This window comes from Corylus avellana, chromosome ca8, assembly GCF_901000735.1.
Source record: "Corylus avellana chromosome ca8, CavTom2PMs-1.0".
NCBI lineage: Eukaryota > Viridiplantae > Streptophyta > Magnoliopsida > Fagales > Betulaceae > Corylus > Corylus avellana.
Window position 1 is genome coordinate 22,250,429 of NC_081548.1, and position 21,095 is coordinate 22,271,523.

Sequence of the window (21,095 nt, forward strand, 5' to 3'; positions counted from 1 at the left end):
TTTTAAAGGGTAAATTGCGATTTTAAAAGTCAAACTATAATTTTGCTAAACACTTAACTGCATTTTTAAAAATCATGTTTTCAAATAGTATATTTTAAAATTGTACCTTTTGAAATGGCAAATCCAAACAAAGACTAAATCACCAATTGTCTTAAAAACTTAAACAGATAAAAATTGGTTAATTTAATCATTTAATTTTTTTTATTCAATTTAATCATTTTATTAATATTCCAATATAGTTCCTATTATTAATCGGAAAAAAAGAAAAGTGAGAGAAAGGTTTTTTTTTTTTTTTTCTTTATGTTATTAAGTTAAAGATGAAAAAGGAAATTCCTATTATTCCTAATTTAAAAACAGTGTAATTTTTTAATAATTTCATTGTGAAAAAAAAAAAAAAAAATAGAGAATTTATCGTTTATGCATAGGAAAACGACATAAATAACCATGTCCTCAAAAACTGAAAAGATAAGCCCAACAAAACACTCTCACACCCTCCCTTTTCGTTCCCCCACCACCAGCGTCTACCAATGGAAGCCACAGCTCTCCTCAGCTTCCCCTCCTCCAAACCCCATGCGTCTCATTTTCTCACCCAAACCCACCACCATTTCCTTTCGAATCCACCACTCATCTCTGCTCGATGCAAGCCCAATCTCTCGATCCGCTCCGCCATTTCCCGCAACAAGAAAGAAGAAACCGTGGAGACCGTAAAGACCCAGCTCGACAACTGCCACCTCATTGCCGGAATAAAGTACAAGGGCTTAAGCGTCAAGCAGTTCCAGGACCTCCGACGAGCCTTACCCGAGTCCACCAAGCTGCTCGTTGCTAAGAACACCCTTGTTTACAAAGCCATTGAGGGGACCCCCTGGGAGGCCCTCAAGCCCTGCATGACGGGCATGAACGCCTGGCTCTTTGTTCACAGCGAGGAGATCCCAGCGGCCATCAAGCCCTACAGGACCTTCCAGAAGGAGAAGAAGCTCGAGGACAACGACTTCACCGGCGCAGTGTTTGAGGGAAAGTTTTATGGGCCTGGTGACTTCAAGGCGCTCGAGAGTATGCCTACGAGAGCTGAAATTTATGCCAAGCTTCTTGGGTCGTTGAAGACTCCCGCGTCGAGCTTGGTCGGGACGATACAGGCGCCGGCGAGGGAGTTGGTGATGGTTTTGAAGGCCTATGTCAAGAAGTTGGAAGAGGAAGGTAGTGGGCAATAGCGGCTGATGAAAAAGGAGCAACCCTTTCAGTTTGAGCTATTCTTGTAATTGTAAGTGTACTTTGGAACCAACCCTCTTTTTTGTTTTTTCTTTTGCTTCTTGTAGCAATGTTGTTATTATGGCCGTTTGTGATTTTAGCTACACGGTTGAATTTGAAAAATAATTGAAGGAAACGGAAGTTGTACAATTGTGTCTAACTTAATTTTGTTTATTGTTATATTGCAATATGGTTATCTTGGTTATGGGGCTCTCAATGCATAAACTACAAGAGCCAACTTAAGGTGAATTTGCAGTGTGTAGATTCTGTGTAGTTTCTGCATTTCGTTGACATGAGGTTGTCATTGTCTTTGTAATAGCTAAATAGATAAAATTATCATTTAGCTGTGTTGTTGGGGCATCCATTTGTGAAAATGGTTTACTACTAGGAGACTTGTAAGGTTGGGTCTTGAAGGGAGAAGTATGTGAGGGAAGACTGCATATTCTAATATGCATGTATAGCTGTGTTTCTATGGGTGCTGTAGCCGCCTGTAGAGGGATATGACTCTCATCAGTTCTGTTGAGAGAAAAGATAGATTACCCAGAGTTAAGTTTGTAATGATTTGTTGGATTGGAGCTGTATGGTGATGGAATTCTTAGTCAAGTCTTGTGAAGGTGAGATGCTCTCAGAGCCAAGGAACATTTACGACTGTACAACTCAGAAGCTGAAGCAGTAGAAGCAATTGCTTCTAGGGGTTAGGGAAGGCTTCATTTTGGGATATGGGATCTTGTACTTGGGATACGGGATCTTGTACTGAGTCATATTCTTTTATGAATCCCCTCAAATCAAGTGAGAGGTTCTTAGGTTTGTTATGGTTTGAAACTTTGAATAATCTTTTAAGATAGGATGCTGGCATTGCTTTTAAGTCTAAAAATATAGAGGGCCACCATACATGCAGCACTGGGTAGATGTATATGTATGGCTGCATGGCTGGCCTTTTAGGCTACATTGAGGATGGAACTTGGGAAATTTTCTAGTCTTCATGCATCTTTGACAAACTTTGAGATTTGTCAAACAAAGATTACTGTTTATCCCTGACCTGAGAAGCTTTTAAGCTCAAGACACAACCGGCTACTCACAGAATGCTAAGATAAGGAATGTAAGCCAAAAGGAGAGATCAAGTTGAGCCACTTCTCTTTTTGCAGCTGAATTGCTCCGTTGGAGTAAGACTGACAGAGAATCAAATAATGAAAAGCAAATTACTATTGAGGAAAAATAAAGTGGAAATTTCACTAAACTTTAAAAAATTTACAATGTAGGGTTTTAATCTTTCAGCCCCTTTCAATTACCTTTTCTGTTAGTATTAAGGAATAATCCTAACAGAGGAAACACAAATTACTAAAATGCCCCTTTATTTATTTAAAAAAAAAAGGAGTGAAAAAGGGGGAAATATGGCCACTTTTCCTTCTTTTGTTACTTTTTAAATTTTTTTAAAACCAAGGGCATAGTTGTATTTAAAAAAAAATATATCGGAGTAGAACGAACATTTTACATGCTAGTTATTTAAGTTAAAAAAAAAATTAAATAGTAGAGGGTGATTGAAAAGGGTTGAAAAATGAAAACCCCACATTGCAAAGAAGTTTAGGGAAGAGGACATTAAAAAATGCTTGGTAGTTTAGAGAGGGCAAGTAAAGTTCTCTCCCAAAAATAAATCACTCCTAATTTACAAGCCTAAAAGAAAACTCGAAAAAAAAAACTAGAGGGGGTTCATCTTCTGCATTTCAAGACCCAAAGACTAGACTGCCTCCTTGGATCATTAAAGTTAACTAAAACAACATGGGTAAAATGGTTAAACTTTGATCAGATTGGATTTCCATAATATTAGTAGATAGAAGCCTATACAGCATTATCCAAGATGCATACATTTAGCAAAACCAACACACACAGCATAAAAGCCTACAGATTTTAGAGAAAGAGAAAGTACATTAAGGATAATCTTAAGAAATTCAGGCATGTAAACATTATTGTTATGTGCCACTCTAGAGGTGCTTGGCAAGGATTGCTGCAACGACACCTTGAGCTATAGGGTGATAACAGTCACGAGCCTCTGCAAACACCCTCTGAGCCAAAATCTTCTCCTCTTCCTTTCCAGGGCCTTGTACAAGAGTAGTGTAGAGCGGGTGCAGGTACTTCATCCTCCCAACTTCCTTCAACGTTTTCTCTACCACACCATAATAATCCCTGCAACCAATTCCAATATTCAATGTGGCTCCGTCCTTTCCTGATTGGTTTTGAGTTTTGTGAACTCCATCCTGTCCTTGAATCGCTCCATTTCCTCATTTAAGCCCCTCCAACCAATTCCAATATTCATTGTGGCTCTGTCCTCCCCTTGTACAGCTTCCACAATCCTCCTCTCCGCATAGGTTGTAAACCCCTAGTACAAGAAATGAGAAAACTAAATCCACTTGCAGAGCACAAAATTGATCTTTTTTATATATATATATATATATATATATAAACAATCCCCAATGGTGAGACACTTCGAGATCAGGAAATTCACACGCACAAAATTATTTAGGTATGAATACCATAACATCTTAATTTGGAGACACAAACAACATATATATACTCATTCAACCAAAAATGGATCCATAATGAGTTGACTCATTTTGTAAACACTTAGAAGAATCATCTACTTTCACCATACATATAAATATATTTGGTCTATTAGATTTCATTATCTCAATCAGTAAAATTTTAGAGTTGAGATACTAGTTTCCTCCACACATAGCCCTGTTCCCTGCTGCTGCCTCCTTCCCTTGCTGCTGGTGTTTTGGGGTTTTTTGCTTTTCTGCTTTGAATTTCTTGTGTTTGTCCTGTTATTTTTGCTTCTTTTTTTTTTTTTTTTGGTTGGTTACTTGGGTTTTAGTCTCCTTGATCTATTGTGGTGATATCTTTTAGAGACTTCTGTTCCATAGTTTTGGTGTGTTCTCTCCCCACCTTACTGATGGAAATGTTGTGCCTCTTCAAGTTGGTCAGCTTCTTGGCTAGCTTCTTCAAGCACCACTTTGTGGAAAAAAATTTGGATTTAGGTTGTGATACTAATAATATATATTAAAAGCTAGATTTTCAGTGTTGAGGAGAAAATCTTGGTGATCTATATATGTGTTGCCCCTGCAGTCTGGAAATGGAAGTCTTAAACACTTGGCGAGTGTTTGGGTTGGTTTGCTTGAATTAGAGAGAAAGATATGCCCACTGTTGTCGTAGACGTGCAAGAGACGCTATGAGCAAAGATCCTACACTTCAAATCATGAATTATGAGTGAGATGCTTTACTTTTTTAGCTATACAGGGCTTCTTAAATTCTGTTTTAGATTGCGTTAAGTGGCTTAAAAAGTAGTTTGAGTACATAAAAATGTGTACAAAGCAAAATAGAGTTATGTTATACATCATTCTCCCATCATTCCTTTTGCAAATCCATCACTTCGACATGTGAGTTCCATAGATTCAATGATAAATTTATCCATCCATTGTACTGAAATTGGTAAAAGATAGGATGAATAATGATTTTTATCATTTCTCAAACAAAAATGGGTTCACTTGATAAAAAAAAAAAACACTTCTATTTTAACAACATGGGAAGGCTCAGGTATGGTCAACTCTGAACTCTTATTTAAACCATTTTTTTTTACAACAAACTTATTAACTTGAGCGTCAGAGGACCTCCGATACCCCTGGACCAACTCACCTCTGCCAAACCAATTTCCTTCTTTTAGGATTTCCTAGCTCTGAGCATGTTGACTCCATCTTCAACCCAATCATGGCATGAAAGGAAAAATAATTTGTTTTTCACTTTTTTTTACCAATAGTTTTTTTTTTTTTGTTATTATTTATTTTTTGCGATTACAACCTCAATGGCAGTTTGATATGGACATTGCAGTAATTGAAAATGGGGGAAAAGGCATTACACATTGCATGGTAGTTAGAGGAAAGTACATATACTTTTTTCCAAATAATATTTTGGATGCTATCTGCAAATAACATACTAGTTCATAAGAGATAACTAAGATAAGTGCAACTTCAATTTTTTTAGGGTAATTAATAGGACCCTAGCTCTAATATTGGGATATAAATTTATGCAAACTAGGTTGTATGAATTCTTACGATCCAGTCTTTAAAAGTGTCACTGTCACGTATTTTTTAGAGCACTCATAGTGAGCTATTCAAACAAAAATTAAATTTAAAGAGAAAAAAAAACCCGCTCTTTCTATTTTGGAGACTAAAAGATACTAAACATCACACTTGTACATCTTTTTTTTACTATAGTTAAATATTATTTTTTAATTATTATTTTGTTCTTGGTAGATGAAAGAGATAAGGGAAATATATATATATATATATTTTAAAATTGATATCCACAGTTCTTATAAAGAATGTATAACTTTTATTGAATTTTCTGGGGACCCTCTAAACGAATGTAATCATACATGAGTCCTTGGAAAGGGGAAGTGCTTTTTGGCTGTGTTAAAAAAATAGTATTATCTCCCTCCAATAGCTGAGTGCCACGTACATCCACATTGTATAGCCAGTAAAGTCCATGAATTCCATGCCTCGCAATTGTGTTATCCTTCCCAATAGGCCCACTTGAAAATACAGGAGGATTCGCCTTTGGATCATTAATCCGAACCTTTTAACAAAAACTTTGCACTATTACTCAAAATCATTCAACCAAAATTCTCTCAAATATTTCATTATCAAAATAAATTAGGGGTAAATTGTTGAGTCAATGTTTGTTTAAATTCAAGATCTAGTTCTGATACCATATTAATATGGTGTATTTGGCATTGCGATTTTATAAACAAAAAATCTGATTAAAACCAAATCGCAGAAAATGAATTGTTTGAGATTATGTTTTTTAAAAATTGCAAATTGAAAAATGTTTTCTACGTTTTCGAATCGCTGACAATGTGGTTCTTTTTTGAAAATGTACAATTCTAAAGACTAAACTGAAATTTTAAAAATCAAACTGCATTTTTAAAAATCACGTTTTAAAATCCCATATTTTTAAAATTGCACTTTCTAAAATCGCAAGCCCAAACAAATCCTAAATTACCAATCGTCTCAAAAACTTAAACTGATATAAATTAATTAATTTAATTATTTAATTAATATTTTAACACAATTCTTATTATTAACGGGAAAAAAAAGAGAGAGAAAGGGTTTTTTTTTTTTAAAAAAATGTTATTAAGTGAAGGATAAAAAAAAAGAAATTCCATACTTGTAATTCGGAAGCATGTGCAGTTGCAAGTGCTAATCGTAATTTATAGGTTCCACTCCCATCCACACTCTCAAGTTTGAACTTAATTTGCCATGTCGTTCCCTCATACGTGTTATCATCTTTCTTCCTGCATTGCAAAGCTAGCATATAAAATTAAGTTTTTCAAAATAAGAATATTCTATTAATAGCAGGCCAATAAATAATATTATATATGTCCCAATTTTTTTAAAATTGGCGAAGTTTTATTTTAAATTGGGTTGAAGGAAATTCCTTCAATCTAGTCTATTAAACTGATATTTGGTTTTAGAGCATGTAATTTTTACATGAATTTTTAATAAAAGTAACATTGAGAGCATGTAATTTTCATATTCAAACCTGGTAACTTGAGCAAAGAACCAATCTTTTGTGTAGTTACTAGTCCCGATCGTGTAAACCAAGTCTCCATCAGGATATAGTTCTGCATATCTTTCCCATAATCCGTATTGCCTGAATCTACCAATTAAGTAAAACAAAGTCAAATTCTTATTTGGATTCATATGGTTAAACCCATCATTTCAGAAAACATGGGTCTAATAATTGCATGTGTTAAAAACGTATGTGATTCTCACATTCATTTTTAATAAAGATGTTTGTGAAAATCGATGCATTTTAAACATATGTCAGCTTATTAGATTAGATTAAAATAAAATTTTCAAATATAGTTTAGAGAAAAACTTTGTTTATAGTTTTAATCATATGATATAAGAAAAAAAAAATACACATGTATTTAGATACTAATTTTATGTAAAGGTTAAGAAAATTATAAGCAAGGGGAACTAACCTATCAGGATGATTGACATAGAGTTTGTTAATATACTTCGGGTTTGGATCGGGAACATAGAATTCAGCAGCAGTGCGATCGGGAATGCCTATTTCCCACAATGTTGGGCCATCTCTTGGAGGCTCATAAACAAGATTACCCGCATCAATGTTACAACCTGCTTCACATTCTATTCACATCAACGGTTCGATTTCGCAAATTAAAAATGTGATTTTAAACAAAATTGTAAAGAAAATATATTGTTTGTAAAAAATTCAGTTTGAAAACGTAAAAAAAAAGGTGTATTCAAAATCGTAGGCAATGGGTTGTATTTTAAAGGTTAAACTATGATTTTAAAAACTAAATTACAATTTTACCAAATGCTTAACTATGTTTTTTGAAAATTACATTTTAAAATCACTATTTTTTTTTTTTTAAATCCCACGTTTTAAAACTACAAATCCGAACGGATCCCAACTAGAGGATAAGAATATGAAAAGTTGAATAAAAAATCAAAAAAAAGGACCTGATGTTATGTTAAAAGCAGCCTCATATTTGTAATCACCGATGAAACCGGGGACCCATGCATAAAGATTATAGTCACCAGTTCGTATGTCATTAATAGAGAAATAGCCATCCTTGTCAGCTCTTGTCCAAAATTGGTAACCCTGATCAGAAATAATATTTTAAGTTTCAATCTATTAAATTGATATATGCCTTTAGAGCATATGATTTTTATGTATTAACAGGCCATAAACATTTTAAAAATGTCATGTGAGAATTATGTGCTCTAAAACTAAATGTTAATTCAATAGACTAGATTATTTATTTATTTATTTTTTCCTTTCTTCCTAATTTGATTAAGAAGAAAACTTTGCCAGGGTAATATTACCTTGCATTCTCTTTGCCATGATCCAATATCCCCTAGGGGTGCCAATCCCACAAAAGCACCATCTCCTGGTATGCACTCTTCACTAACATACCTAGACAAAATTCATAGTTTTTAATGGTGCGTTTTCTTTCAATTTAGTCTATTAAATTGACATCTGTAATATATAATCTTCACATGTATTTTTAATAAAATGTATATGAAAATCAAATGCTCCTAAAGAGAAAAAGAAAAAAGAAAAATGCAAAAAAGAAAAAAGAAAAGAAAAGAGAGAAAAAATGTACCTGTCTTGGATTAGCAATCTACCACTAACATTACCCCGTTGATCCGACGATTGAAAGTCATTTGAAGCTGGAAAATCGTAGGGCCAGCTTTGAACTTCATTGATCATCTGAAAAAAAACACATTAATGTTAATTTGTTTTGTTTTTTAATTAATTAGTAGTAATTAATGCAGTTTTAAGAGATAACACCTGTTTCTTAGCATTCTCCCAGAGCAAAATCGGGTCATCTCCTTCAGTAGTCAAAGTATTAAGATAAATAAAAATGGGGCCAAAAACTTTCTTCCATGCCTCATTTGCTCCAAATTTCAATATCAGATCCTCTCCTGAATAGTGCACGCTGTGAAATATCTGAGGTTGTACCGTTTCAGTCAAAGAAGAATATATATGGAAATTAATTATTATCATTTTTGGATGAATAAAATTAATTAATATTTTTCACTTATAAGAAGAAAAGTAAAAAGAAAAAGAAAAAAGAATTTGGAACTTACGGCGAGGGTAGTGGGACCGACGTGGGAGGTAAGGATTTGTTTGAGGGGTCCACCAGATCGAAACTCATCGCTGGCTGTGATTTGCCAGAACCCTACTGGTGGGTCATTGGATATCCACCCGTGAACCCGATTATCTTTGTTCTCGCGGGCGTATTGATACTTATCATCCACCTACACAATAGCCAATCAAATCAATACTCTCAATTAAACTACTTTTTAAGATGACAAAAATCTAAAATTAGACACAAAGTGCGTGTGAAGTTTGTAAGATTAAGAATTTTTAATATTTTCTTTTATTACAAATTTCTCATATTACTACCATTAATCCATTATTCTATATTCTATATATCTGGAAAATTATAAATAATTTTTTTTTAAAAAAATTAATAATCATGGAGGAGAAGAGTGAAATCCAATACCTCTCCTTTGAACTCTGGTTCCACGGGATTCACAAGCAGGACTGCTTCCGGGTAGGCCAAGACTTGCCCTCTGTCTGGTAAACGGTCGTCAGGCAAGGGCATGAATCTCTGTCTGTTGTCTGCTATTGCCATGTAATGAAACCTATGGGTTTACAAATATATATGTCATTAGTGTTTTTTATTTTTCATTTGTATTTCTATTCCATATGAGGAAAATGGAAAAGAGGAGAATTACGAGGAGGTCTTTGCTACTTTTAATTACGAGAGAGGCAAGAAAAGGGAAATTTTTAAAAATTTTCAAACACCAAGTTAAAAGCGACATATTTAACAACCAAGCTAGTATGTTTAAAAATTAGTACATCTAGAGACCTTTAATTTTTAAAGACGTTCAGTTTGTGAAAAAGTCTGAGCTGCTACCTGCAGCAGTCAGCTCGAGTAGCTAGGGATGCTCACCTAATCTGAGAAAAAGCGACCACCTTTATTTGGAATTTCCCTCCTTTTCCCTCTTTTTGTTTTTATAATAATTATTATTATTTTACCTCCCAGTTTTCTTTGCTTGGTAAATTCTGCTCCATGAGTTATTCCCACTTACAATTGGGTTAGAGGGCAAACAAAGGGTATGCCAGATTTTGTTTCTAATTAGATTAATGTAATTCTTCAGGAAGAGCAATCTAAAAACCTTAATAATAGAGAAAGAAGGGTAATAAAATTGATTTACTTGTCTTTCCTGAGCTTGAATGCGATCCTCGTATTGTCAATGTTGAAAGCAGGCCATTCCTCCAAGTGCTCATAAATGGCATACGAGTAGAACCCCGAGCAACCACGAAGCAATACGAACCTAATTAAACACCAAATAAAATAAATAAAAAATCAGATTATTATTCGTTGATTGAAATGTCAATGAAAGAAGATTTGGACACAAACCTTTTATCTATATTCAGGGGAACAAGCTTGCCCTCAAGGGAGGTATCCCACGTTCTACTGAATGAGAGCTCCACTTGTTCTTCATTTTCCACTATTACCTCAAACTTTGTTCCTTCCATCCTGCAAAGCAATCACGTCAATTATAGAGTTTGAATTCGAATTCGAATTCAGAACCTTTGCTCTGATACCATTTTACCATAATAACACGTAATCATACAAGAAATTCAACTAATCATTGCAGCAAAACATTGCAACTAGAATTTGGAATAGTAGTCAAGAAAATTAAATGCTCTACAAAAACTTTTTTATGAGTATATTCTTCTTAGAATGTTCATAAATAGAAGGCTGGGGAAGATACCTATCAAATATACCCTTTGTTCCTGCACTTCCAGCAACACTCCATACAAGGTCCCAGTATCTTCATCAAAGAAAAACAAGAGATCAATTAATTTCAGCCATTCTTTTAGGAAATTCATCTTCAACATACGACGACGTATTATACGTACCCTCTTTCAGTTTCGTTGTTAAGAACTTCGAGCAAATTGTCAACGCCATTATACTGTATTCCAGTGACAAGTCCGTCTGGGTTTGATAAGGTCACCTGCAGTATGCCATTATCCATCACCACCTGCACAAAATTATTCACTTGTCTTGTTAGTATATACATACCCAATAGCGCACCGACTTACAGAATTCCAAAGAAGAAAGAAACGGCGGCGTTTATGCAAATGTCTTTACTTGCTGGTCTTCGACTTGTAATTGCACCCCTGGACTTGACATATTGCTGAGGCCGACCGCCCTTGCTATCTCCGGCAACTTTTAGGACCATGTAAATTTTGTCAGCACAGAAATCGAAAACAGAAAAAGTAAACGCTCTTAAAGTGTTTTTCAAGAGTCGTTTTCTTTAAGAAATTATTTATTCCCACCAATTCTGAATAACAAATACTTATTTAGAACATAATGGAGCCCGAAAAACGTCAGAAGTTTGATTGCCGTATGCACAAACGAAACCAAACAAGAAAAACGAATTTTATAGCTTTTAAAACAAATCTCAAACTGGGTTTTGGGTGGTGGTGAGTTTGGGCAAAGTGTACGTACAATGCATAAGGTTAGCGTAAGCCAAATTCCAAAACCCATGATGTTTCCGAGAAGGAAAGGTTGGTTGTTCATCCACTTCATCCCGTGACCTATTTCACAATACAAACAGCCAGACAGGGAATATATATTGCGGACACGTGAAGGCTTATAAGGATCATGTCGTGAATTATAGACAAAGCAGTCTTTTTTCTCATATTTTCTTTGTCGCCACCGCTGTATTCTTGGTGCATATATTAGATTGTGCTACGCACGGGTTGCTACTGTTATGTCAAGAATCTTTAATTACGAATCCAACAGAATATTGTTTGGTTTTATGTCCATAATTTGGTGTTTAAAGTAATTTTGTGCGAGTCGAAGGATGCGTTTGACATTGTAATTTCATAAATAAAAAGTGCTATTTTTTATTTATTTATTTATTTTTGATAAATATGAAGAAACGGCAGCATTCAGTTAGAATTCTTTATTAATGGGACAACGATTAACATTTTTGTAATAAATTGATTTTTGGGTTTGAATAGTTCTTCGAAAGGTTTTTTTATTCGTCACCAAAATTGATGTGTTTAATTTTTTATTGTTTTATTTAAATTTGGTGAGATTGTGTATGGTTGCTATATTTTTGTTGATTGATAATATTAGAAAACACTTATTCACTCCACTCTAGGTATTGTTTAGGATTGTTGGGTGAATTTCAACCATGAAAAGATTTGGTTAAATATTCATGGAAAGAATGTGAGAGCACTCCTTGCAGCCTCACCAAAATTATTTTTTGGTTATTTTGGTAAGGCAATTTAACCAAAATGGCCTAAATGTCCACTTTTCAGCCTCACTACTTTAACAAAAAATGTAGTGAAGTAAACAGTATTCACCAAATTTTAAAATTACTGTTCACTCACCTATTGATTAAACAACTCATTTCTCTCTGTCTTTCTTTTTGCTTTTTGTTTCTCTCTCTTCCTTTAATAGTTAAAAAAAAATAAACAAATCTTTGAAAATGAATATTTAAATAGAATAGTGAAAGTAAATTGTTAAAATAGTGAGGCTGCTGGGATGCTATAAAAAAGTGAGTTATTAAAATAACTAAAAGTCGCTTGGAATGATCTGACGACCTATTCTAAGTTAGAGTAATTTGTACGCCTAGCCTTAGGTAGATGGGGTCAGAGCTGTACACACCCATCAGTATGATTGGGTTATTTTAGTTGAATCGATCAAAATACCAAGTATAAAATATATTTTGATTTTAAAGTTTTATCTTGAATGACTTGATTGGCTTTGTGTTGGTAGGATTTTTTAAATAAATATTTTTAAGTGATTTTCTGAAAAGTTTTCAAAAACCCTACCCCCATATATTAGCTTAGATGTAAATGTTGTATTTTGAATTAATTTTCAAGTTTGTTTTAAAGACTATTAAGAAAAGAGTTCAATTCTCATTGTGTCTTCATCCATATGTTAAAATCAATTGGATTTTTAAACAAAATTCCATAAAAATAGCAGGAAAAGGATTTTTCATTTTAATGATAAAAGTTATTCCGAATCACTCAATCTTTCCTTAAATAGTTGTTATTCCATATATGTAACCAACGATATGAAAATCGCATGGGGTGAAGTGTATACGTACGGTTATGTTATTCAATTTCTTTTAATTCCAAATCAAAGATTAATAAGGAAAGTTTTCTTAAAAATCATATCTACATGTCATGCATGCCACCTAAGCCTTGATTTCCAAAATTTTTAAATTTAAATTTGCCGCTCAAATTCTTACACATTGAATGAATAAGTAGTAATGCTATAAGTCTTTTTAGAGTCATCTTAAATGTGATGTGACTTTTAAAATTATCGTTGACTTTGAGATGTGATTTATTGACTTATGATCTATTGATAATTTTAAAAGCCACATCACATTTAGGAAGACTCTAAAAAGACTTATAACATTACACTGAATACATACATTGAATTATTGAGCTAAGAATTTTTTAACACGCCAAAAGTATAACTTATTTATTTCTTTATTTTTTAATTGAAGAAGGAAAATGGTTACACGGGCACCAAAAGTAAGTATAACTAGATGCAAGTTATCTTGGTCTTTTAAAAGAATGAAAAACCTTCTTAAACAATTTTCTAGATTCATGCACGAAAATCTGATTAAAATTTGCATTCTTTGGTGTGTCTCCGAATCTTGATTCATGCATGGAATTCTCATCTTTACTTCTTTCAACCACCCTGCACAAATCTGGATCCCCTCGAATTTTAAGTCTCTTAGAATTCAAATTTCTCAAATTTCTAAATCTGTTAGTTCATTACATCCAAGGGTTTGAAAAAATGCCACAATTTTTGGTCTTATTAAGGAAACATCTAAACTCGTTTTCCTCTCAAAATAATAATAATAATAAAAAAAACAACGCACACGCTTATTCTTCCTCTGCCTTCTTTTTCCTCTACCAAGATACAAAGAGGACATAAATCTTTCTTCTAGTATTACTCTAAAAGACATTGACAATTTTTTATAAAAAAAATTCGATAATTGAAGAACATATTAACCGAATTAATAGTTTAGAAAGTCATGCTTTTATGTGTTTGAGAGTTAACCAATTCCATCAAACCCATTTATGTTGTCCACTTTGACTAGTCAATTTTCTTGTGAATTATTATACTCACGCTTTTGTTACCCTGCTAGACTGCTATATATGCATCTATCCACCACCCGTTGTTTGAATTTGACCCATCGGCTATAAAACTAGTGCGTTTAGGTCCCTTGAAAATCGCCCAAGCTTCTCATTTTTCTCTTTTTCTTTTTCCATCCAACCCATTTTTATCTCTTTTCACTTTTAATTTTCGGGAAAAGAGTAGTCGACTATTGCCATAAGCCATCCCTGATCGCATAGTTTCTATACAAGGTCTATCTATCTCATCGTCTTCCGGAAGCAACTTTTTTTTAGTTACCTTCGAAATCTCAATATCCGAAAAACATGAAGCAAAAACCACCCAACCCCATCTCTCTGGCTCATTTTCACATGAAAGATAGGAAAAATGCAACAATTTTCATCAGGGAATGGGCGGTTTTGGGAATATGTATGTATTTATCCAATAATCCGAAAAAATGAATACATGAAGATGGGAAACTATCAGAATTATAAAGTACTTTAATTTTATTTCATTTCTTCGTTTATCCATTTTTTTGTTTTTTATATATATTTCAAACGCTTGATTCCTAACCAAGCTCTACATTTCACAAGTTTTTCAAAGCATTATTTTCCTCTAGTTTTTTTTTTTTTCATTGAAGATGGGAAACAAACAAACGTGTTAAAGGACGATTTGAGACATTTTTTGTAAAATATAAACCCACTTTTCAAACGTATAGATTACATAACTAATTAAGTAAAGGATTTGAATACGAAATTCATGATATGTATGTAGTTGGTCTGAATGTTCTAAAAGGCTTATGATTATATGGTGATCGAATAGCATCATACTTTTGTAGGAGCCCTTGAACAAATCCCCCTTTTTTTTTATGGCCTTCCAAAATTAGTAACTTTTAAAATTATCATTAAATTTATCATAGATGATTATTGGATTTTTATGCAAAGCTTTTAAAGTTACAAAAACATTAGGTTAATTCGAACAATTGTAGTTGCACAAAACAACCTCGTCATGGTTCTGAATTTTTTCATTTCAGTGACAAATTTGACATAGGATAACAACATCTATAACATAACGCATCAAATATCTAATTAAACATTGTAATTAATTATTGTTTTCTTTGTGGGAAGTTGGGAACCAGAAGATGGTGGACCTTCTAAACGGAGATAATCATACATAATCCCTTGGAAAGGGCTTGAGCTTCTTGGTTGTGTCAAAAAGACGATATTATCCCCTTCGACAAGACGAGCGCCAGGCACGTTCACGTTGAAAAGCCAATAGAGCCCGTGGATTCCATGTCTGGCAATGGAGTTATCCCTCCCTATCGATCCGCTTGAAAATAGGGGAGGATTTGCTTTTGGGTCGTTGACCCGAACCTTCAAAAATACAATTAATTTATGTAAAATCAGATTATCAGATAATTGAATTAATTAATAATCACTAATGAAGATTTAAATATACCTGCAATTCAGAAAGAGTGGCAGATGCAATTGCCACTCGCAGTTTATAAGTAGCATTACTATCCACATTGTCCAGCTTAAATTTGATTTGCCATGTTGTTCCTTGATATGTATTACTGTCTTTTTTCTTCCTGTCATGCAAAAAACCTCGTACAAAAAATATGTCAGGGATATTTGAGTGGGAGAAAAAAGATTTCCTGGTTTGTGATAAATATATATAGTTAGGTTTGTAGAAATTTATAATAAAATATAAAATTGTAAAGAGAAAGCAGATTTTGGGGTAATTCAGGTTAAACGCTTACGCCCACCACTGAAAATTGTCCTAAATATTGCATTGTGATCTTATTACTTGACATGTTTACAATGCAAATGATCATATTTATAAAAACAAATATAATCCACACTAGAGGAAAATTTTGATGATGCATTTATGCAATTAAAAAAAAAAAATGATTTTTTTTTTTTTTTTAATTACTAACCAATAAAAAGAAAATGGAAAGAAGAAGACCTGGTAACCTGAGCATAAAACCAATCTTTAGTGTAGTCGCTAACGCCAACTGTGTAAACCAAGTCGTTATCAGGATACAGTTCTGCGTATCTTTCCCACAAGCCATACTGCCTAAACCTGCCCATTACAAATCAAGTCAAATTATGCTATTGACCATGATCACGAGCAGCAGGGCTTTTAGATTATATTGGAATAATTTTGAAGAATTAGTGTACTTTTATTTATTGGAAAAAACTAATTTCCAAATGTTTTCGAGGGTTGGTTATTAATATAAATTTGCTAGATTTGTTGTATATGGAGCACATTAGACGCTTCCCCGCAACCCTAACACTATCTTTCACAACAGCGCCTCTATTCATCTCACCTCAACTGGTTTCTTACATTTTTTGCCTTTGTACTCACATCGGTCGACTACCCTGGAACGGAAATTGAAGTGGCTAGGTGCCACATAGATTGCAATGTGAATTTAATGGCTGACGTGATAAGCATCATGTCAATTTGTAAGGGTATATAATAAAATTAGTTGTACGTACTTTAACATTTTTCTAAAATAAAATCTTATTCATCTAAAAAATAAAAAAATAAAAAAGAAAGTGGATAACCTGTCAGGATGATTGACGAAGAGTTTATTGATATACTTTGGATTTGGATCAGGGACATAAAACTCAGCGGCTGAACGATCAGGAATGCCTATTTCCCACAGCGTGGGGCCATCTCTTGGAGGCTCATAAACAAGATCACCTACTTCAATATCATAACCTACAATCCATGTCTCACAATAAATTATACCTTAAAAAATTTATAAGAATAAATAAGGAATATAGTAAAAATTAATGAAAAAATACCTTCGGTTATGCTAATAATAACATCATATTTGTAGTCCCCGATAAAACCTGGGATCCATGCATAAAGATTATAATCCCCAGTACGTATATCATTAATGGAAAAATACCCATCCTCCTCTGCTTTGCTCCAAAATTGGTAGTCCTAATGTGAAGTTTATTGCAAAATTATAATCAATATATAAGGATATGTTTAGTGGTGTACGAAAGTGAATTTAAAGAAGATTGATGGGCTTAATGCCTAGTTCCGCCCATGATTATCCTAAATTAAAATCTTATTTATATATATAAAAAATTAAATTAAATTGTATGAGAATAGAAACATTTATAAAGTAACTTAAATTGTGAAAAAATATATATATATATAGAAAAAAGTGAAAAAAATAATTGAAAAAAAATAAAGCAGCCGGCCACCTTGCATTCTCTTTGCCATGATCCAACGTCTCCAGGAGGCGCCAAGCCAACATAAGCACCATTTGCGGATATATAGTCATCGCTAACATACCTACACATGCACATAGTAGTAGCTTACAAAATATTTTGTTAACAATTTTTTTTTTGGGTGGGCCCTGGTTGGAGGGGGCGCCGGTCTATCACTACTCTGAAAACCGATGCCAATTTAATAGACTGAATTAGGAAAAAAAAAAAAAATTCAATTTAAACGAAAATTTGCCATTAAGTGTATAAATGCCCACCTGTCTCGGACTAGAAGCCTACCACTAACGTTACCCCGTTGGTCTGACTTGGGAAAATCCTCCGACGCAGGGAAGCTATAGGGCCAGCTTTGGACTTCAATCAGCATCTAATGATCAATTTTATTAGCTATTCTTCATATAAATTGTCACTATATATATATATAAGAAATGCAACATAATTATTTCGAGGTAAATTAACCTGTATTTTGGCATCCTCCCAAAGCTGAACTAGTGGGTCTTCTGACTCTCCATCATATACAGAATTAACGTACATAAAAACCGGGCCGAAAACTTTTTTCCATTGCTCACCAGCTCCGAATTTCGGGACCAGATCGTCTCCGGAATAATGTGCACTAAGGAACATCTGATTACATTATTTTAATTCAAGATTTACCCAAAAATCAGCAATCATAATTGTAAAAATATTAAGGAAATAACGTATAATTTTGTATAAAACTAAAATAGATATCGATATATAGTAACCTTAGGATAATATTCTCATAATATTCTGACAATAATCATAGACTTTGTTATTTTATTTTTTGGCTAAGCCAAATCATGGTCCTAGACATTGTACTAAATTGTGGTACATTACTATTTTGCATGCAAGTTGCAAAATCTTTTAAATTACTATATATACAGCCTAATGAAAAAGAAGTAGAGAAATGCTAGAAATTATATTTTTATCCCACAATAATGATGTGTCAATCCTAAATAATTCTTGGATCAACCCTTGTTAACAAAAAATTAAAGGATTGGTTGGAATGGTTACATTAGCATTGTGGGATTAAAAAAAAAAAAAAAAGTAATTTCTAGCATTACTAAAAAAAAACAAAAAAAAAAGAAGAAAAATGTTTTACTTACAGCAAGGGTGGTGGGGCCCACATGTGATGTTAGGTTCTGTTTGCAGGGACCACCAGATCGGAACTCGTTGCTAGGTGTGATTTGCCAGAATCCGACGGGTGGGTCGGTAGAGATCCACCCGTGTACCCGAATGTTTTGGTTGTCATTCGAGTATTGGTACTTGTCATCCACCTAAAAAAAAAAATTCTATAGTCCTTGCAATGACCGAAACGAAAAATGGACCAAATAATAACCAATCGCATGGGCAAAGCTAGTATGTTTCATATATGTACCATATGATTAAATGTTATAGTTTCAGACCAATGAAAACAAAAATTAATTTATATAATTAACCCCAAGTATACCTCTCCTTTTAACTCTGGCTCCACTGGGTTCACAAGTAGGACTGCCTCTGGGTAGGCCAGGGCTTGGCCTCTTGTAGGCAATCTGTCATCCGGGAGGGGCATGTATCTTTGCCTGTTGTCCGCCATAGCCATATAGTGAAACCTATCCACAAACTTCAATTAGTTTCATTCCTGATTTAAAAGGAAATGGACCACTGAAAAAAAAAAAAAATTCCCAAACGAGATTTGAGAAAAAATTTCTAATTAACTCAGTCTATTAAATTGATATCTATTTTTACAGTATATGAATCTTACAAACAATGATATAAAATGCAGACGAGAATCACATACTCTAAGAATATATGTCAATTCAATAGGTTAAATTGAAAGAATTTCCTTTAGAAGAAACTTTGTCCATTCTTGATAATCTAGATGCATTTATAGTATACTTTCAAAACCTAAAGAAATTAACTTGGCCTTATCTGGGATGGTCAAAGCCAATTCCTTGAAAAATTAATAATAATAAGGAAGGTGTTTGTACAGTTGACCACACGTCAATAGTCCAGTCAAGAATACTCGCTAAGACAAAGTACATACAAGGGTGACTCACCGTCCGTATTCTCCTTTTTATTGAGTTCTCCCTCAAACATATGATATTTCACTAGTTTAGGCATTATATATAGTGTTCTTCACTCGTATCTCAGGGGAGTTACCTCCTGTTTTTTTTCTTTTTTCTTTTTACTCTAAGCAAGCAAGGGAAGGGGGTTACATGATTAAAATAAACACAAAAGGGGAGGGCACCCCAACAATAAAGGCCAAATGATAAATGCGGTACAAATACAGTAACAAAGTCTGGATCCAGTTCAAAAGGATCAAACAGCAGGCAATAATGATGATTGCGAATGAAACCAGAAGGATTATAAGCAAGTCGGGCCTATTCCAAAGCCGCACAGAGTGATACAAAGTGCAAAGAAACTCTGTAAAAAGTCCGTTGCAACAAAAACAACAACAGAAAAGGGAAAAGGAGAGTTACCCTTATTTGTTCGTTGTCTTAGAATATCTTCCTGACTAGACTACTGTACGTGGTGTGGTCAACTATACGAAAAAAAAAAAGGCAATGCGACAAAAAAAAAAAAAAATAGAAAAGGGAAAAGGAATTAGTTTACTTGTCTTTTCTGAGCTTGAAGGCAATCCTGGTTTCACCGAGGTTGAATGCAGGCCAGTCCTGGAGGTGCTCGTAAATAGCGTAAGAGTAAAATCCAGACGAACCACGGAGCAATATAAACCTTTTGTCAATATTTAATGGGACAACCTTGCCCTCCATCGAAGGATCCCAGCTTCTTGTGAAAGAGAGCTCAACCTGTTCTTCATTTTCAACTATAACCTTTAAACTTGTTCCTTTGATTCTGCATGGATGGTAGGTATATTTGGCTACGTTAAAATATTAATTTTTTTTTATTAATTTAAAATTTTAAAATAAATGATGATTTAACATAATATTAAAGCAAATAAAGAAAAATTAGAGAGAGAAGGCAGGACATACACATCAAATATACCAGTAGTTCCTGGTGTGTTCCAAACAAGGTCCCAGTACCTATTATACGTACATTCCATTTGGATATAAAATAGGCTCATTTCATGGTGCAAATGAATCAATTAAAAGAAAAACAGTTTTCAAAAGTTACCCTCTATTAGATTCGTCGTTATTAACTTCAAGCAAGTTGTCAACGGCACCGTATCGAATTCCTGTAACAATTCCCTCTGGATTCGATAAAGTCACTTGTAGAATGCCATTGTCCATTACCACCTGCCCATCAAACTTAACTTTAAAGATCTTACATCAACTTGAAGCCTAAAACTTAACGTTATATCCGGTTTGCATGCATTTTTAATACACGTGTTTTTAATATATTAGGTTTGAGAATTTTTCTATCCCAAGAAAACTTTATTCTTCATAAAAAAGAAAAGAAAATTAAAGTGACAAACATATATATATATATATATATATTAGCAATATATTACGATATTTATCCTGGATGGAAGCAAATGATATAAAGGGGAAAATTAAAAGAAAAAGAAAATAGGATTTACATGACGATCTTCAACATGTAAATGCACCCCCAATGGTGACATTGTGATCCTCGTGCAAGCCCCTGGAACTTGGATCTTGTGTGAGAAGAAGCTCTATATATGTTTTCTGAAAAATATATGGAATGGCATCAACAAAAGAAAAAGAAAAACCCATTACGATATTAATTTTGAAGAAAATTCTGTTTATTTCTTCTTACCTTTCCGATATCTGCAGAGAAAAGTAGGGAATTTCGAAGGCTTATAAAACATGTTTGGCTCGGTTTCCTTGAACGAGAGAGAAAGCATTCTTTTTTTTCACTCTTTTTCTTTCTCTTTT

The 21,095-nt window shown here is 33.7% G+C and overlaps 3 protein-coding genes across 3 annotated transcripts; 1 reads left to right on the top strand and 2 right to left on the bottom strand.

Annotated features, from left to right (window-relative positions):
• Window positions 1–473: 473 nt before the first annotated feature.
• Window positions 474–1,405, top strand: LOC132189985 (large ribosomal subunit protein uL10c-like). The gene has a single exon (XM_059604849.1). It carries the CDS (start codon window positions 528–530, stop codon window positions 1,206–1,208), a length of 681 nt encoding a protein of 226 aa, XP_059460832.1. The 5' UTR covers window positions 474–527; the 3' UTR covers window positions 1,209–1,405.
• Window positions 1,406–3,147: 1,742 nt separating this feature from the next.
• Window positions 3,148–11,171, bottom strand: LOC132189649 (probable rhamnogalacturonate lyase B). The gene is made up of 15 exons (XM_059604399.1): window positions 11,003–11,171; window positions 10,771–10,892; window positions 10,623–10,682; window positions 10,265–10,384; window positions 10,059–10,178; window positions 9,341–9,482; window positions 8,922–9,092; window positions 8,623–8,781; window positions 8,435–8,541; window positions 8,154–8,244; window positions 7,788–7,929; window positions 7,283–7,439; window positions 6,838–6,954; window positions 6,463–6,589; window positions 3,148–3,619 (listed from the first exon to the last, which is right to left on the bottom strand). The coding sequence occupies exons 1-15, from the start codon at window positions 11,042–11,044 to the stop codon at window positions 3,446–3,448; spliced, it is 1,851 nt and encodes a 616-aa protein (XP_059460382.1). The 5' UTR covers window positions 11,045–11,171; the 3' UTR covers window positions 3,148–3,445.
• Window positions 11,172–15,028: 3,857 nt separating this feature from the next.
• LOC132189919 (probable rhamnogalacturonate lyase B) lies at window positions 15,029–20,852 on the bottom strand. Its single transcript, XM_059604760.1, has 14 exons — window positions 20,780–20,852; window positions 20,374–20,495; window positions 20,232–20,282; window positions 19,855–20,094; window positions 18,710–18,851; window positions 18,366–18,536; window positions 17,701–17,865; window positions 17,502–17,608; window positions 17,221–17,311; window positions 16,810–16,951; window positions 16,567–16,723; window positions 15,965–16,081; window positions 15,458–15,587; window positions 15,029–15,372 (listed from the first exon to the last, which is right to left on the bottom strand). The coding sequence occupies exons 1-14, from the start codon at window positions 20,819–20,821 to the stop codon at window positions 15,088–15,090; spliced, it is 1,962 nt and encodes a 653-aa protein (XP_059460743.1). The 5' UTR covers window positions 20,822–20,852; the 3' UTR covers window positions 15,029–15,087.
• Window positions 20,853–21,095: the final 243 nt, after the last annotated feature.

Excerpts from the sequence above, each read along its gene's own strand:
- LOC132189985 (XM_059604849.1), top strand. The coding sequence starts at position 528 with ATGGAAGCCACAGCTCTCCTCAGCTTCCCCTCCTCCAAACCCCATGCG.
- LOC132189649 (XM_059604399.1), bottom strand. The coding sequence starts at position 11,044 with ATGTCAAGTCCAGGGGTGCAATTACAAGTCGAAGACCAGCAA. Across the intron at positions 10,683-10,770 it reads AACAACGAAACTGAAAGAGG|ATACTGGGACCTTGTATGGA; the intron begins GTACGTATAATA and ends TCTTTGATGAAG. Across the intron at positions 8,542-8,622 it reads GGGAGAATGCTAAGAAACAG|ATGATCAATGAAGTTCAAAG; the intron begins GTGTTATCTCTT and ends GTTTTTTTTCAG.
- LOC132189919 (XM_059604760.1), bottom strand. The coding sequence starts at position 20,821 with ATGTCACCATTGGGGGTGCATTTACATGTTGAAGATCGTCAT. Across the intron at positions 18,852-19,854 it reads TTCAAGCTCAGAAAAGACAA|GTTTCACTATATGGCTATGG; the intron begins GTAAACTAATTC and ends GTTTGTGGATAG. Across the intron at positions 17,866-18,365 it reads TGGGCCCCACCACCCTTGCT|ATGTTCCTTAGTGCACATTA; the intron begins GTAAGTAAAACA and ends TAATGTAATCAG.